Source organism: Lissotriton helveticus, chromosome 3_2 (assembly GCF_964261635.1).
Source record: "Lissotriton helveticus chromosome 3_2, aLisHel1.1, whole genome shotgun sequence".
Taxonomy (NCBI): Eukaryota; Metazoa; Chordata; class Amphibia; order Caudata; family Salamandridae; genus Lissotriton; species Lissotriton helveticus.
Window position 1 is genome coordinate 122837308 of NC_136062.1, and position 17395 is coordinate 122854702.

Below are 17395 nucleotides of genomic sequence, written 5' to 3' on the forward strand. Positions count from 1 at the left end.
TGGGACAGAGTTTACCGATCCTGGTAAATTGTCAACTACTAATGTTAATCTTCTATTTTATCTTAAATCCGAAATCTATTTCATTGTAGAAAAAGATTTCTGGATAATTGTTTATAATATTTTTCTCTAAAAGTTTTTACTGATCTTTTGTTCCCGAAATGCTTTTCTAAATGTATACTTCGTGGGCAGATTAAGATGATGGTATTTTTTGGTTGGCTCATTGACAGCTGTGAAATTGTTGTTCAACTCTGCTATATGTGAAATCAGAATTCTGAATTGTTTTTTTTTATTCTTTTGCAGCCGGCTCTTGTCCGACCAGACATAGGAATTACAAGTCCAGGCCCATTGACATCTCCCGGGAAACCTGGAACACTATACTTTCCATTTTCTGCTACAAATCCACGAAGGCGGCCTATACTTGACACAGCAGCTCCTGGTTAGTAGTGCATGCGTTTCTACAATATCCCAATTCTTGTGCGGTTAAATATATATGTGTATATATGTACTTTTTCTTTTTTTTTACTTTAGGACAATTGACCGAGTCAAAGGTATCTGCTAATGATGTAACCTCAATATCACCAGGTTGTTCACTGAGTTGCTATCCCTGAAAGTAAGCAGTGGACCGCTGTACACTCGAGAACAAGAAATTGCAGTGTCTGTTGGCGCACACACTCCTAGTCACATAATATTCCACACAGATCCATAATACATCCTAGCTGGGCACTTACTAGTAAAATCCATCACTAAACAACACATTCTAATTTTATTTTTTATTTAATTATATTTATTTGAAGAGTTTTATATAGCAATGGCTAGACCCGAAGGTATTGGAGCGCTTCACATGAGGAACATTGAGTTACGAGATACAAATTACATCTGTTCCAAGAGCATAGTAAAAACACAGGCAAAAACTACATTTTAAAGTAGTTCGTCGGAGGGAGGGGGAAGAAGGACACACAGCGGGGAGACAAGGAGAACTGTGCCCAATGTCTGGCTGGGTAGGTGACGGCCGAGGGGGAAAACCAGGTCCAATCTCCTCTATAGCTGTCTAGCAGCTCCACCGGGCATCAGCCATGTTGCTCAGGTCTCCGAGGTCAGGGATAACAAGAATAACAGTTTTGCATAGTTACATTTAGCTACAGTTTCAGAGACAAACATATAAGGAAAAGTCTCCCATGGAGGATGGATGAAAATGGGGAGGGGAGTAGAAACAGGGGGATGGGAAGCGGATCAGTTCTGGCAGACCGGCAGGGGAAGACAGGTACCTCATGGGAGCCCAAAAAGATTAGAGTAAGCTGACCCAAACTCAGGTGGGGGTCACGTAGTCACTAAGTGCAGTGCCAAATTCAATCACTGAGTTGGGTCGTCTCAGTAATTTGGGGGACCTCAAGGTGGGCGTGAAAATAAGGGAGCCTCATTAGTGTCCATTAATGTCTGGTGAGGAGCGAGCATCCCTGAGGTGGCGATGGACAGGCAGGGGACCAGAGACGTGACCGCCGGCGGCAATCAGTGATCCCAGAATCGGTCGAGGCCAACAAGATGGTGGGCCCAGAGTAAGAGTCACAGCAACCTCGGCACAAAATGATCAGGCTCCGGTACAAGACAAGCCACACAGTGTTTACTAGAGGAATGGCTCATGCATCCACAAAAGGCTGCCCCTAAGGTTCAACCTACTATCTACCAAGCCCCTCTCCTCTTCATCTATGCTTACTAGACCCATATGAAAAACAGAGGTACCCTGGCTGAGGCTACATTTGATACTCCAGCCCTCCCACCCTCCACCCTGCCCACCCCAAAAAAAGCCAAATGATACACAACCGAACCTCAGGCATTTTCACCATCCCTCCTGGGTATTGCTGTGAATTTTCCTCATGTCACCAGTAGAGGTGACTGAGCCGCTTAAGACACGAGCTAAGCTCAACAGAACAGGCCTGGCTGTGGCTCAGCTCGAAGTCTTCTTGGACCCTCCATCCCAAAACGGGCCGAGCCTTAATGTGGCTTCTGTTATTGTTAGTATTATATTATTCATGCATTTTTATAAAGTGCAGACTTTACCCAAAGGTTTCAGAGCTCTGTACAATAGAACCAGTTCTGTAGTAGGGGATCTCTGTGTATAGTCATAATCTAGTGAATAGTCCCGCCCATGTGCGCGGACCCCGGAGCAATCAAAAATAATCTCTTAAGTTGTCCAAACATGCAGAACTGCACAGACACTTAAGAGAGAATTTAAAGACGGATAATGCAGCCTATATCCACAGGCTACACTGTCCAGTACTTCGACTAGAAATTCCACCAAAAGTCCACAAACAGCACAGCCTGTCAAGGGATTTCTTACAAAGAAAACCTTGCCTGTAACAGCAAAACCCTCTGGAATGATAGAGAGGAAGAAGTGGACAGACAAGCCCCATAGGCTGCCATTATGTGGCTCAAAACAGGATACTGTGCCTTTAAGAGAACTTTCCAGAAGCCTTACAGTATCCCAGAATGCACTGCAGGTCCCTTCCACCTTCAGTTCTTTTTTCCGGCTCCTGCTAGCAGGACCCTGGAGCATTAGCTCTTCTTTTTTGAGCTTTTTCTATATTATTTTTGTGATAAATTTGGATTTTTACAGCTTCACTCGACGTCTTTGGCCTTTATCTACATTCTGCTGTGTTTTTTTGGCAGAATTTCTGCAGTATTCTTGTCTTAGACTACGTCTAGTCTGACAAGTGCTTTGTCTGCAGCTCTACTAAAGGCCAAAGCTGAAGCTCACAGGTTTGTATTCTGTGTTTGCCTGTGTCTTTTGACACCTGTCTTCTCTGTGACTTCTTTTCTGGGAAGTTTTGGCTCCCAGGTTTAGAACAGAGGAGTTTGAAGGCATCTTCAGCCTCTGGGTAAGGAGAGGGTGGGTCCTCTACCGAGTCCCATGCAGTAACCTCTGGGGTTCTCCCCGGTAAAGGCACGTCTGAGCTATGACGCGGTTCCGGTCGACTTCGAGGACGTGGAGCGTCATGGAGATGCCTCGGCGTCATGGAGATGCCTCGATGCCTCGACGTCGATGGAGTGCCTCGACGTCGATGGAGTGCCTCGACGTCGATGGAGTGCCTCGACGTCGATGGAGTGCCTCGACGTCGATGGAGTGCCTCGACGTCGATGGAGTGCCTCGACGTCGATGGAGTGCCTCGACGTCGATGGAGTGCCTCGACGTCGATGGAGTGCCTCGACGTCGATGGAGTGCCTCGACGTCGATGGAGTGCCTCGACGTCGATGGGGCAGTGATGCTCGACGTCGATGGGGCAGTGATGCTCGACGTCGATGGGGCAGTGATGCTCGACGTCATGGAGCAGTGATGCTCGACGTCATGGAGCAGTGATGCTCGACGTCATGGAGCAGTGATGCTCGACGTCATGGAGCAGTGATGCTCGACGTCATGGAGCAGTGATGCTCGACGTCATGGAGCAGTGATGCTCGACGTCATGGAGCAGTGATGCTCGACGTCATGGAGCAGGTATGCTCGACGTCATGGGGCAGGTATGCTCGACGTCATGGGGCAGGTATGCTCGACGACATGGAGCAGGTATGCTCGACGACATGGAGCGGCGATGCTCGACGTCATGGAGCGGCGATGCTCGACGTCATGGAGCGGCGATGCTCGACGTCATGGAGCGGCGATGCTCGACGTCATGGAGCGGCGATGCTCGACGTCATGGAGCGGCGATGCTCGACGTCATGGAGCGGCGATGCTCGACGTCATGGAGCGGCGATGCTCGACGTCATGGAGCGGCGATGCTCGGCGTCATGGAGCAGTGATGCTCGACATCATGGGACAGTGATGCTCCTTTTGGGGCGTTGGTCGCTTGGACTCTATCTTCCGTTGGGTCCAGACGTCACGGTTATGGATGTCTCGGCGTCTCGGTGTTTGACACCGTGGTGACATTTTGACGTCGGAGTGTTGGTTATCGTAGAGACAGTCACTGTCTTAGTGATGGTGACGTCGTAGTGAAGTCGACGTCTTGGGTTACAGCCGCGGAACACTTACCGGTGCTTGCGGCCTGGGTCTTGTTCCAGGCCTCGCTCCGTGTTGAGCCCCTCTTCGTAGGAGGGGACTTTGTGTTCCCGGCACCGTCCACTCACGACGCCGAGCAGTTGATCGGCGTCGAGGAACCCTTCTGATGGGGACTCTGTGGCTACTCACCACGTGTAAGCGAGGGACGTTGGTCCTTTTTTGCTTAGTTTTGAGTATTCGCATGCCTACTCGTCAGCTAGGCAGGGGCCTTTGGCCCCTCAGTCTGCGAATCCCCGTGCCTTGATGCCGGGGATGCGTCTTCCTCGAGTACGGGGAGTCCCTCTCCGACTCTTAACTGGTTGGCGGTACTTAGCTTTGGTCCGCTACCACCTGCCAGGAGGTTCTGGCTTCGAATGTACTTCTGCTTGGTCGCAGGGGTGGCGGCACGTAGACGTCATGCTGTGGCCCGCTGTTGCTGGGCGGTTGTGGTAGGATCCCTGTGTGGGGGTGTTTTCTTCACCAATTTATGGTTCCCCTGCCAAGAGACAGAAGGGAAGCCTTACAAGAGACCTGATGGTTTCAGTTCTAAGCATCGGTGTCGGAGCTGGGTTTTCTCTCCTGCCGACCCCCAAGTATTGTGGGTTTGTCCTACGTTGCCATACTTGTTTTCGTCGGACGTCTCTGCAGCCTGCGGCTCAGCAGGGTGCTTCTACTCTCCCGTTCTTTGGGCAACCCTTGGGCTGCCATGGGGGTAGTGAGTGGCCCGCATAAGTCTGACTCGAGACTTTTGGAAGGCTGTAGGTTTGGGGCGTGGAGACCGGCTTGAGGCCTCCTTCCCTTTCTAGCGGCGTTTTTCCTCCCAGGGTTTGTCTGTGGTCCCGGGCCGCCTTTAATACTTCACAAGTATATTGTGCGCATACGCGGGAGAGCTTGATGCTCCTCGGCGAACAAAGGCCGGCCGGGTCTAAGTCAGTCTTCGGTTCATCAGCCCTTCTCCAGGTATTCCTCCAGTCAGCTCGCAGTTTCAGCTGCGCGAGCTACAGGCGAAGGCCGATATCCTGTTCGGGAAAAGGGCGATAGGAGACGTGCCTCTGTCTCAAGGGGAAGAGGTCTGTACTCCCGGTTCTCTCTGGTTCGCAAGAAGGACAAGAAAGAGTTCAGGTCCATTCTGGATTTGCGACAAGCAAACAAGTGGATTCGCAGAGAGAGGAATTTCGCATGCTATCATTGCATCAGGTTTTCTCCTCAGCTGCAACAGGGAGATTGGCTCTGTCATAGGTCTACAGGATGCGTACTTCCGGCGATTCTGAGTCGGCGCCAATCATTATCAGTACACAGTACTGCCAGTCGGGCTGCCCTCTGCGCCCAGAACATTCTCGAAGTGCATGACGGTGGTAGCTGCACACCTGAGAATAAACGAGGTGTTTGTCTACCCGGACCTGGACGATTGGTTGATCAAGGCCTCCTCTTTCTCGGAAGCTCTAGCACACTTTCAGAAGACATGCGTTCTTTTGAACAAGCTGGGGTTGCACTTCAACATGTCCAAGGCTGTCCCGATTTCGGTCCAGTGCATACAGTACTTGGGAGCCTCCATCGATACGCTGTCAGCAAGCGTGTCTCCTTCGGAGGAGAGACGATTATCACTCCTTCGGAAGGCTTAGGCTCTTATGTCCGCTCCATCTACAACAGTGGGGACGGTGTCTTCTCTACTGGGGTCGATGGCCTCTGGTATCTTCCACACGCACAGCTGCACATGAGACCTTTGCGGAGTGCTTGGAGGATCAGTGGGATCAGAGGAATGGATCTTGGGACAACAGGATACGACTGTCTCTGCATGCGCTTCAGTCTCTGAAGTGGTGGTGTTCGGCGGAGAATCTCCTAAGAGGGGTTCCCTTTCACAAGGACATTCCCGCACACACTATCGTGACGGATGCGTCTCGCCACGGCTGGGGGGGCTCATTCCGGAGACTTACGGATACAAGGAACGTGGTCCCCGTTGGAGTCCACGTATCACATCAATTTCCTGGAACTCCGAACTGTTCACTTGGCACTGAAGGCGTTTCTTACGTCCTTCCAGACCAACTCTCTGCTTGTACAGACGGACCATACGCCCACGATGTATTGCCTCACCAAGTAGGGGGGTTCGAGCTTGCGCACTCTGTCGCAGGAGGCGCAGGCGATCTGGCGCTGGCTTCTAGCCGGAGGACTGACGATCATGGTTACCCATCTGCTAGGTGTGCAGAAGGTTCGGACAGTCGCACTGAGCAGACTGATTCAGGAAGACCACTAATGGGTCATAAACGACGAAGTACTAGGAGAAGTCTTCGCATGGTGGGGGACTCCAGACGTAGATCTGTTCTCCACCGCCGAAAGCAGCAAATGCTGAGACTTCTCCTCCGGGTACTACCAGCAGGGGACGCTGGGGTATGCGTTATGGATTAACTGGTCGAACAGCTTTCTGTACGCTTTTCCGCCCATTCCCCTGATTCCGGCGGTACTCATCAATCTGTCCCAGTCCAGGGCGCGGATGATCCTGATTGCCCTGGAATGGCCCAGGCAGTGGTGGTTCACGGACCTGCTTCACCGGTCTCTCCTTCCTCACATACGGCTGCCGTGCAGGCCGGATCTTCTCACGAAGTTCGGGGGGGCAGATGTTGCACCCCAACCTCTCGTCTTTGAGTTTGGCGGCATGCCTCCTGAGTAGTGCGTTATGTCCATTTGAATCTACCAGAAGTTTGTATGGACATACTGAAGGAGGCTAGGCTACCTTCCACTAGGACTTCTTATGCTTACAAGTGGAAGAGGTTTTTGCATCTGGTGCAAGTTCAAGGACTATGACCTACGGACGTAGAAGGAAGATGTCATCCTTCCGTATCTTCTACACCTGGCGCAATCTGGCCTTAATGTCCGTTGCATTGAGGTTCATCTTGCTGCGCTGACGGCCTACAGGACATGGCCTTCACAGACTTCCTTCTTTCAGGTCCCTGTGATCTAAGTGTTTTTTTGGAAGGCTCGAAGACAGTGTTCCCTGCTGTCCGGCTTCCTTCGCCTTCAATGGGAATTGACCGTGGTGCTGTCCTGATGGATGAAGGGGCTTTTTGAGCCTATTCATAAGGCTTCATTGCAGCACCTGTCCTGGAAGGCGGCGTTCCTCGTGGCCATTACATCGGCCCGCAGGGTGAGGGAAATTCAGGCGTTGTGTGGCCAGGAACCTTATACTGTATTTCATGCTGCTAAGGTTGTTCTGCGTACTCACCCTAAAAGTTCTTCCGACGGTTATATCTGACTTCCATGTTAACCAGACTATAACTTTGCCTACGAGTTTTCAGGATTCTTCATCTCCAGCGGAACGGTCTCTGCGTTCCCTGGATGTTAGGAGGGTGTTGGAATTTTATCTGAATAAAACCAAGGATATTCGTAGGTCAGAATAATTGTTTATCAATTATGGATCAGTCAGGACCGGTCTTGCTACCTCTAAACAGTCCATCTCGAGGTGGATTGTGTCCTGTATACAATTGTGTTACCAAAAGGCTGATAAGACCTTAGGGGGTAAACCTAAGGCTCATTCCACCAGGGGCAAAGCTGCCACGATTTTTTTGTCCCGACCCGTAAAGTCAGGACTAGAGTGGTTGAACATAGAAGCACAATCCGGTGTGGCAAAAATATCAGCAGACTGACGGAGCACTACCTCACTAAACATCATAATCCCAATTACATGTCCTGGACTGTCATAGAGCAGTTTGACACCAACCAACCCAATAATGACCGGATCCTACTGACTAAAGAACAGAGATGGATCTACCGTCTCTCAACACAGCTACAGGGCCTGAATGACTTCCTACCCTGGAGTTCACTGAAACCATGACAATTCCCTGAGTATGAAACACCACCCTTGATTCCCTTCTCTCGCTGTCATTCCAGCTTGCTAGCAACAGCCAGTAACAGTACATCTGGCTTACTAATACCATGAGCGCTTTTAATCTCCACCCCTTTAATCTCCACTCTTTAATTCCTTTATTTACAAATTACACTTGGCCATACTTCTGAGCAGCCCGGAACCACACCCGGTATAGCTTCAGGATGTACACATAATGCTCAGCTGCCAACAAACGGCACAGCACATGCGCACACGAGAGACACTTTCCTCCCGCCCACGCGCAGTACAGGCATGACTCAGCGAGGCCCGCTGCATAGTCTCTCCTTTGTGTCCTCGCGTGCACAGGTGAACCGTATCAACCGGTCAATACTTAAGGCCTAAGTACAGCTCGTGGCATTCTTACGAAAGTCCCAGGGACAGCAAGAGGTTCACCGCAGATGCCAAACAAAGGTTTCATGAGTAAACAAGCACTTCAGCAACAGCCCGGGTATACTCTTTCTTTACAGTTCTCTAACCCCCCGAGGACCCTTTATCTTTCTAGGGTCAATACTACTGCCAGAACTAATCCATAGGGCATTTATGGCAAATTGCCAACGTGAGGATAATATTCTCTTTATGCACCTACCACCCCAACTTTGTGTTGATGTGCTTACGATGTCTAGCAAACCACAAAACTTTATGTATATACGATAACTTTCACTCTAGCCATACCACCAATATGGCTACAACATTTGCCGCTTTTTTATCGCCTACACTGCACAATAGAAATCGGCAGATTGTTTTGTGAATATATACTACCATTCTAAGACTCTTCCTTGTATGTTTGTATTGTCATACATGTTGTATGGCCAGTGATGCTTTAAGAGGGAATCCCCCTCGCACCCACAGTGTTATGTGGGAATCTAGGACCCTAGTGCAATTTCTCCCGATTCATGTCCATATATAGGTATAATTCACCCCTTCCTTATATAGGCATAAAGAATCATTGCCTTATTTAGTTATAGCCTGTGCAGCCCTAATATGGCATGGCTACTTCCACTAAACTCCGAGAATCCACATTGATTTTGTGGTAAAACCAGTCTTCAGCAGTCAGGAACTTCCCCCTGCTTGAATACTAATTTATCCAAGAAATCCGGGAGTTTTCAAGGAACTGAGGCACTAGTGACGATTTTATGTCCAATCTTACGTCACTCTGCACCTTCAGGTGTATAAATATGCCTACATTTGCTCAGTCAAACACACGGTGGTTCAGGAGCAGATCGACTAACTACTTGCCCGATGCCCTGCTGCTGCAAGTGCTGAAGGGAGCCGACCCTCCAACTGATGCACTGAGAGACTGTCATTTCTCCTGCTGAGAAATCCAGCTCCGGTCTTTCCAAGCTACCCTTACGGGTTGCTGGGAGATCGAGTCCTGAGAGAGAGAAACAAGACCTCTATCATCCTAAAACCAAGGTACGGAGCTGATTAGATCCGAAGAGAATTCTTAAACAGATTCTTGACAGAAAAATACTAAACCTTAAACTACTCTTCACTTACTTCTTCCCTTGTACTAGGCTTAGGTTAGGGACACCAGGGTAAGCATATGTTAGAAGCACCAGTTGAGTACTTTTAGCCACTCTTTTATTATTGTATGTATTTTATGCATTTTATGTATTCTATGTTTATGGCTTAGAAACCATATCATGCTTTTACAGTACTATTTTATAATACTATTCGTATTATATGCATTGTACTTCTTAACTAGCATTTCAATTGTAGCAGTGCATTTCTTATGCTTAAGAAATAAGACTATTCAATAAATACTTTTATTGAAAACGCCCGTCTCTCTATTTCTAACCAACTCTGGTGAAAAGAAGCATGCACATCTGACTTAGTGAAATAGCCGTCTATTGTGTCCGCGACTCTAGAGATACGTTTCATTCTGGGGAAACAAAGTTGTCATGTTATATGGTTGTCAGAGACTAATCCCTTCTTGTTTATTCGAGAAAGTTTCTAGTGACCTCTGAGCTAGCTGACACTCACAATTAAGTCTAATATATTCGGCAGAGACCTAGTCGACATAAGTCCTACGTCTAAGCTGCAGGGTATAATATTCCAATGCGCAGAGCCTATTGGGAATATAGGAACTACACTACAAGAGCACCTTAGCGAGTGCTTCACATTTTTCAAAATCACATATTCACTCAAATTAAGACAATTGCACTTTCACTTTTTGGTCCTGAGGAAAGCCAGTTTTAATCATAAAGGCCTGGCTGAAACCTGTAGACTACACTTGGATGCAGGAGACCCTAATAGACACTCCTATTACATCCAACAGCCTTTTTTAATGCTAACAGTGACCCAGTTATTAAAGTATAATTTACCCTCGGGTACTGGGATCCCTGTATAGCTTTTAAACTTTTCACCTTCACGCCACTACACTGCACACTCAGTAGCATACCTGCTCCGCTGTATCCAGGCGTCATAGCTCACCCGGGACACATTCCGTGTCACTGGGTGGGCCCGATGATGAAGCAGGCCACCAACCAGTTTGCTGGGTGAGGGCTTCTTGAACAAACAAAAGGGTTTGTACTCGGTCATACAGTTTTGAGCCACTGTACAAAATAATCTTTTCTATTAAGATTATACACTTCTGAAACATAAAGAAATTCCTTTTGAGTTTTAAAAGCACCTTAATAATTTCCCGGTTGTTCCATTATTTAAATGCCAAATATTTCCACGGCTCTGTTCCCCTGTTAATATGTTGACTCGCCCACCTATAGTCATCAGTGTGACTTCGAACCTGTTGGGGATTTCCACTCTCACTACTAAGCATTCCTGGACCTGTTGTGTAGTTTGATGCTTACGGTAGTAAGGGTGAGCCTACCATTTTCACCGTGTTCATTGCTATTTGCTGAAAAAAGGGCAGAACAATCTGAAACTTGAGATTGGTTTATAGCCACGAGTACAATTGCTGTATCGCATGTGAATAGACTGTTGCTTTTAAAAGTATTTATGAGTGTATATTAACTACTAATGATTAACCTAGCACACATTAACTTTTACCCGGGCATGCAAGAGGACGTGGCAGCGAAATCCTTTACGCTGATGAAACTATGTATCCCCACCTCAACTGCTATATTGACGTGGTGTTTGTCTTTTAAGTCACATTACCAAGAGATACACATATAATAATAATAATAATAATAATAATAATAATAATCCACATTTGTAAAGCGCACAATCACCCGTAAGGGTCTCTAGGCGCTGGGGGCCGTCGGGAATATTAAGCAAGCTATTGCCCAGAGTCACATGGTGCTGAACTAATCTGCCGCCGGTGCCGGGGATCGAACCATGATCCCCAGAAGCCAGAGTCAGTCGCCCTAGCCGCGGCGCCACATATAAGTGAGCCATAATCAAAGGACTATTTTCGTCATGTTAGACAATCATAAAAACCCCTAATGGGATTCCAACCAGTCTTCGTATGGTTGCCAGAATAAAAATGTTTATTTCACATATGTAGATCATTCATTTACCTTGCAAGTAGTGATGGGACTTATTGTGTAAGTAAAATCATTTGTGAAACATGCTACATGTGCGTCATGTACGATGCTGTCCATGGGGTGCTTGTTCCATCGGTCTCGTTATAACCTCCTTCTTCCTCATCATGGTCCCCAGTGAGACAGATTAGCTTTAGCCATCACGCCACAGTATTGGTAGAACAAGTGAAGGTACCAGAGGTGCAGTCCCGTTATAACCTCCTTGTTCCTCATCAAGGTGCCCAGTGAGGAAGATCAGCTTTAGCCATCACACCACAGTATCGGTAGAACAAGTGATGGTACCAGAGGTGCAGTCTCGTTATAACCTCCTTGTTCCTCATCATGGTCCCCAGTGAGGCAGATCAGCTTTAGCGATCATGCCACAGTATCGGTAGAACGAGTGCAGGTACCAGAGGTGCAGTCTCATTATAACCTCCTTGTTCCTCATCAAGGTGCCCAGTGAGGAAGATCAGCTTTAGCCATCACACCACAGTATCGGTAGAACAAGTGAAGGTACCAGAGGTGCAGTCTTGTTATAACCTCCTTGTTCCTCGTCATGGTCCCCAGGGAGGCAGATCAGCTTTAGCCATCACGCCACAGCATCGGTAGAACAAATGAAGGTACCAGAGGTGCAGTCTCGTTATAACCTCCTTCTTCCTCATAATGGTCCCCAGGGAGGCAGATCAGCTTTAGCCATCACACCACAGTATCGGTAGAACGAGTGCAGGTACCAGAGGTGCAGTCTCATTATAACCTCCTTGTTCCTCATCAAGGTGCCCAGTGAGGAAGATCAGCTTTAGCCATCACACCACAGTATCGGTAGAACAAGTGATGGTACCAGAGGTGCAGTCTCGTTATAACCTCCTTGTTCCTCATCATGGTCCCCAGTGAGGCAGATCAGCTTTAGCGATCATGCCACAGTATCGGTAGAACGAGTGCAGGTACCAGAGGTGCAGTCTCATTATAACCTCCTTGTTCCTCATCAAGGTGCCCAGTGAGGAAGATCAGCTTTAGCCATCACACCACAGTATCGGTAGAACAAGTGAAGGTACCAGAGGTGCAGTCTCGTTATAACCTCCTTGTTCCTCATCATGGTCCCAAGTGAGGCAGATCAGCTTTAGTCATCATGCCACAGTATCAGTAGAACAAGTGAAGGTACCAGAGGTGCAGTACAAACAAGCATTTGCAATGCAATATGTCCTGTTTTACTAAACATTTGAGCTATCGGCATTGCATTATTATTTGCAATGCCAAGAGCTCAATTTTTAGTATTGTGAGACCTATTGCATTGCAAATTCTTGTGTTTTTTTATGTCGGGCCTGTGCCTTTATTGCACGTCCAGTAAACACAGTGGTCGAAGTGGGCAGGATCGGCAGGGCACGGCGTGCCCCTACCTCTTAAATTCCAAAGATTTCGTTCCCCTACTTATTTATTTTGAAAATATGTCCCAGGACGCAAGAAACCGTAGTGCCTATAAATAAAGCTCAGCGTTTGTGACGGGCGGTGCGGCAGAGAAGTAACAGGACTCTGTCTTTTCCTTCTTGCCCAGAGAAGACAAAGACCGTGTCCACTTTTTCTCTGGTGCTTCAGCTGCCCCCTCACTCTTTCCCTCTCTTTCTGTCTAGCAGTTCGTCTCTTACCGTGACTTCAAGAAAGGGCTCTCGCTCGCTTTCCTCTCCTTTCTTTTATTTGCTCCCCTGTGAAATGGATCCAAAAAAGATAACCACTTTTGCTGGAAGTGTCGTATTCTTTTGACATTTTAATTCCAAAGAAAGCATCGGGAATAAAAGGTTAAAACTATGAAAAATAAAGTAAGACAGAGTGGGAGCAAACTGGCCAGATTGATTTTATTCACACCCAAACACATTAGTGCCACTTTTACAGAGCTTGCCAATGAAGCGCTATTTTGTGTTTTTGCCACGCTTGAAACTAGTGCACCAATTCTGGAGGTACTGCAATGCATGTATTGGAAAACAAAATGTGTACTGCGGCTCTGCGTCCAGGGATGTGGTCTTTTTACCATACTGCTTAGTTTTGTAAGGATGTAACCAATGGACATTGAAATGGGTCCATTCAGGGCCCTGTAGTCATGTCCTTTACTTTTCAGGCAAAAGCGCTCACTGACTTCTGAATAGTAAGTGTAAAAGCCTTAAGGTAACCATGTTGTTCCTGCTTACCGTATTTTCCGGCGTATAAGACGACCCGGCATATAAGACGACCCCCTACTTTTCTTGATAAAATGTAGGTTTCGTGCTATACTCGCCGTATAAGACTACCCCCACTTCCAACGCAGTGCACAGTGCCACCATCGCCATTATCCACATTAGTATTGTTACGTACTCGTATGCATGGTGGTTTGCCATTATCCACATTAGGGTAGTTTTGTTACTCATATGCATGGTGGTTTGCGGTGGAAATTACTTCTGTTCATTAGCATAGCCTGTGGTGGAGCCAGATGATTTCCCCTGTGTCTCGAGAACAATAAATAGGGTGGATATGCTGCTGGATGCATTAAGGAAAATTTGATGTTTTTGGCAGATTACCGGTACCGTAACTGTAATTTATTTCCCTTTTTCAGATCCGCTTTCAGTGGGTTTGCTTTGGATACTTCCACAGTGCCACCATCGCCTACGTAACGTTAGTTCTTGTGTTTGAGTGCCCTCCTATACCGTACCTCTACTTGCACACATGTAACGTTTTCCTCCTGTAATGCCCATTTCCTATTGAGAAGCGGTCTGACACCTTTGGGTGAAGTCCGCGCTATGTAAAAACACATGAAAAACATACCTTCAAATTTTGTACCCGGCGTATAAGACGACCCCCGACTTTCCAGAACATTTTAAGGGGTTAAAAAGTCGTCTTATACGCCCGAAAATACGGTACATTTCACATTGTTTGCTAAATTTAGCATTTCCTATGAGTGTTTGCTTTTTCCTGGATGTTGTTACTCAACATATTTAGCCGCATATTGCTCTTATTTAGTACGTAATTTAAATTGAGCCGCATCCAGGTGTTTATAGCCGGCAGCAATTGGGTTATAGTTGAAGGCAGTGCGAGTTTCTCTCCGTAGGACAGTATGGTGTTCGGTGGGGGAGAGAATGTGGCACTATGGCCAGGGATGCTGAATTTGGAACTGGGGATCCAGGTTCAGCCTTAATAGCCAGTCCACCAGACCACACTCCTGAGAGAGAGCACAATCCCATGCTAGACCGTAGAAGGCTTCGCAAGACCTTAGAAGCCCTGGGCCTTAGCACCAGCAGGTGGACCCTAGCAGTGGCAAGTGTGGGTTAACCTTCAAAGTTTGTCCATCACAATCCATACTGAAGTTCACATCCAGTCTTGCAGGCAGGCCTATGAAGCAGCACAGCCTAGAACAACAGTGACTCTGTCACTGAGGTCACAGGACCCTTGAGATGGGACAGCTCTAGGGCGGTGCAACCGGTATGAATGCACCGGATGCTGACTTTGGGTGGAGGCATCATTTCTGCAAGTATATTATGGTTTTAAAATCGCTTTCTGCCTCCTTTGTGGCCTCCAGCAATTTTTGGCAACAATAAAAAAATTTATGATGACTCTGGTGATTTTTTATGTTTGTTGGTTCCTTCCAATGACCACCATTGGAAGGAACCAACAAACATAAAAAATGCACAGGACGCCACCAGTGCTAACGCTGGCCCTGCACTTGAGGCCAGTCTGCCTCACCCATAGGTAACTCCATTGGCCTTGTTTTAGCAGTAGTAGCTGCAACTCACCAGGGATTGGCAATGCAGGAGTTGCACTCAAACCAACTAAGTTTGCAAACTTCACAATCTCTCTGCTTCATTCACAAGCACTTTTAACGTGTGCTGCCTGCTGTGTGGCCACTGGAATTCATTATGCAGCAAAGGAGGACATAAGTATGCCGCAGTGTTGACTAAATAATGAATTAAAAAAATGCTGCAGCATAATGCAGTATATTTTCTGATATTTTATTATTTTGAGATTCGTACCCACGCTAACCGTCTCGGGAAATATTTTGTCTTATTAGTACCAATTAAACATACAAATGTAGCAGTGAGAAAGGTGATCAGTCAACTTTTGCAATAGGCCATCCACTCCGCAGCAAAACAAGTCACATGTTTTTTTAACATTTGATACATTTGAGCTACAAACAATTTATTAGTTTAAATAGTCAGATCATGCAGCAGATCTTGCATTATGAGGCAAATATGCCAGAGCCATAATTATATAGAAAACATTTGCAAGCTAGGATATTTTGCCATTCATGTTTGAAATGCTGTTGTGGAAAAAGGGAGAAGTGCTGATAACAGAAACTCCATGTCTCTGAGACAAATGGCTTATGTTTCCACATTTTGTCGTATTTAGGACATTCTGTGATTAGAAGCATATCCCACTTTCTGAATGTACTTTAATGTAATTAACTCATTATAGCCTTAAATAATCATGTGTATCCATTGGTTGATTAAACTGGGCATTGAAATTAAAAAATTGGGATGGTTGCACATTCTGGCCACACCTCTGGCTCCGCAAACAGATCCAATCCTTGGGTTACTCTCGCCCTGTGTCTATCCCCCCCCCACAGTTCCCCTACTCGCCCACCCACCCCCGCCCACTTCGACCACTGAGTAAACACAACAAGTTTTCCATATGCTAAAGAATATTTCAGGGCAGGAAAAAACACTCCTGCTGATGGATGTTCGGAGATCAACTTTGAAAAATGTTTGCCTTTACTGAGCACTAGTGAAATTCTTGATAACTTGTAATTTTTCGGAAAGAACATGAATTCTAAAGTTTACATCCTTACTCCATTAAGGGGTCAGTCGTAAAGTAAGCCACCCTTTTTTGGAATATTGTATATATCAAGTGGGGATGCCTTTTTTGGGATGAAGCCTAATCCCTTAAGAAAATATGGTATCCGATAAACTGGGGTGGAAATAAATAAATAAGGGTGTACAAAATGTGTGTAATTTGCTTTTGCTTGGTTATGCGAAATTGACCAAATTATGACAAAATTACCTGGAGTGCAAATCTGCCAAGTTGTGCTATATTTTAGTGCAAAATGCATTCTCTCGTCAACGTTTGGCATATGGATGCATTTAAAAAGAGCACCGCCAGCAGCTGCTGCTAGCCTTCTGTTGTGCCAATGTATTGGTGGTAAATTTTTTATCCCAAATAGCACCGTTCACAGTAACCTTTTACCACATATGATGCGTAATTCCTCAAAGTGGTAAAATAGCATATTTTTGGGAATTTCACATAACAAGCTTAACACTAAATAACCGAAATTACGTGAATTACGCTGGCATATTTAAAATTTCACCAAGGCCTAATAATAATTCCGCACCTTGATCTGGATTTAAATAATCCTGTGCTCCTTCCATGAAGTTTCTGATTTGGAGGCGCACTCATTGCGTTCGCTGTTTTGATTTTGGCCTCATATTTTCTAACAAATGATGGTTTTTAATTGCTTGCTTTAATTTCTAATTTTTTTTCAGCACTGCAACGGTTATGTCGTAATTATTTTGCATTCGACTGTAAGTGATTCTTGACTGGGTATTGAGGCAGGCAGGATACCCATGGGAGTGATGTCATATCCCCCAGATAAAGTGATTTATATATATTGTTTTTTTATTTGAAGGGATATAATAGGTAAGTTACCTTTGGAATTTTGACCCTGATCCAGCCTAATTGAAATAAGCTAGGAAGCCTTTACTGAGCTTGTGCCTTCTCAGCTGTTTCCTGTTCTCTGCACTCCCTCTGGTCCTACTGGTGCATGAGGTTGACTACATCAGGTGTACCCCGATAACCTTGCTCTTGAGAAAACGGGAGCGTGGTTGAAGACGAAGGGATACCCACTTAAATGACGAAAACCTCTCCTCACCTTTACACAAGATGGTGCTAGACATCTGAGAGGGGAAGAAAGGATTAGCAAAATGTATATCCAGTAAGAACGCACATGTCTGGGCTAGGCAGAGCCATTTCATCCAGGATCTGATGATGCCAAAAACGATTGAG

At 46.5% G+C, this 17395-nt stretch overlaps 1 protein-coding gene across 19 annotated transcripts in view; it reads left to right on the forward strand.

The window, feature by feature from the left end:
• The window catches only part of TCF12 (transcription factor 12), a 797238-nt gene that overhangs the window by 525002 nt on the left and 254841 nt on the right, over window positions 1–17395 (forward strand). For all 19 annotated transcript variants that reach the window (XM_078684888.1, XM_078684896.1, XM_078684889.1 and 16 more), the window contains exon 7: window positions 301–436. In XM_078684888.1, coding sequence (XP_078541014.1) covers window positions 301–436 — 136 coding nt within the window. The remainder of the gene's footprint in view (window positions 1–300; window positions 437–17395) is intronic.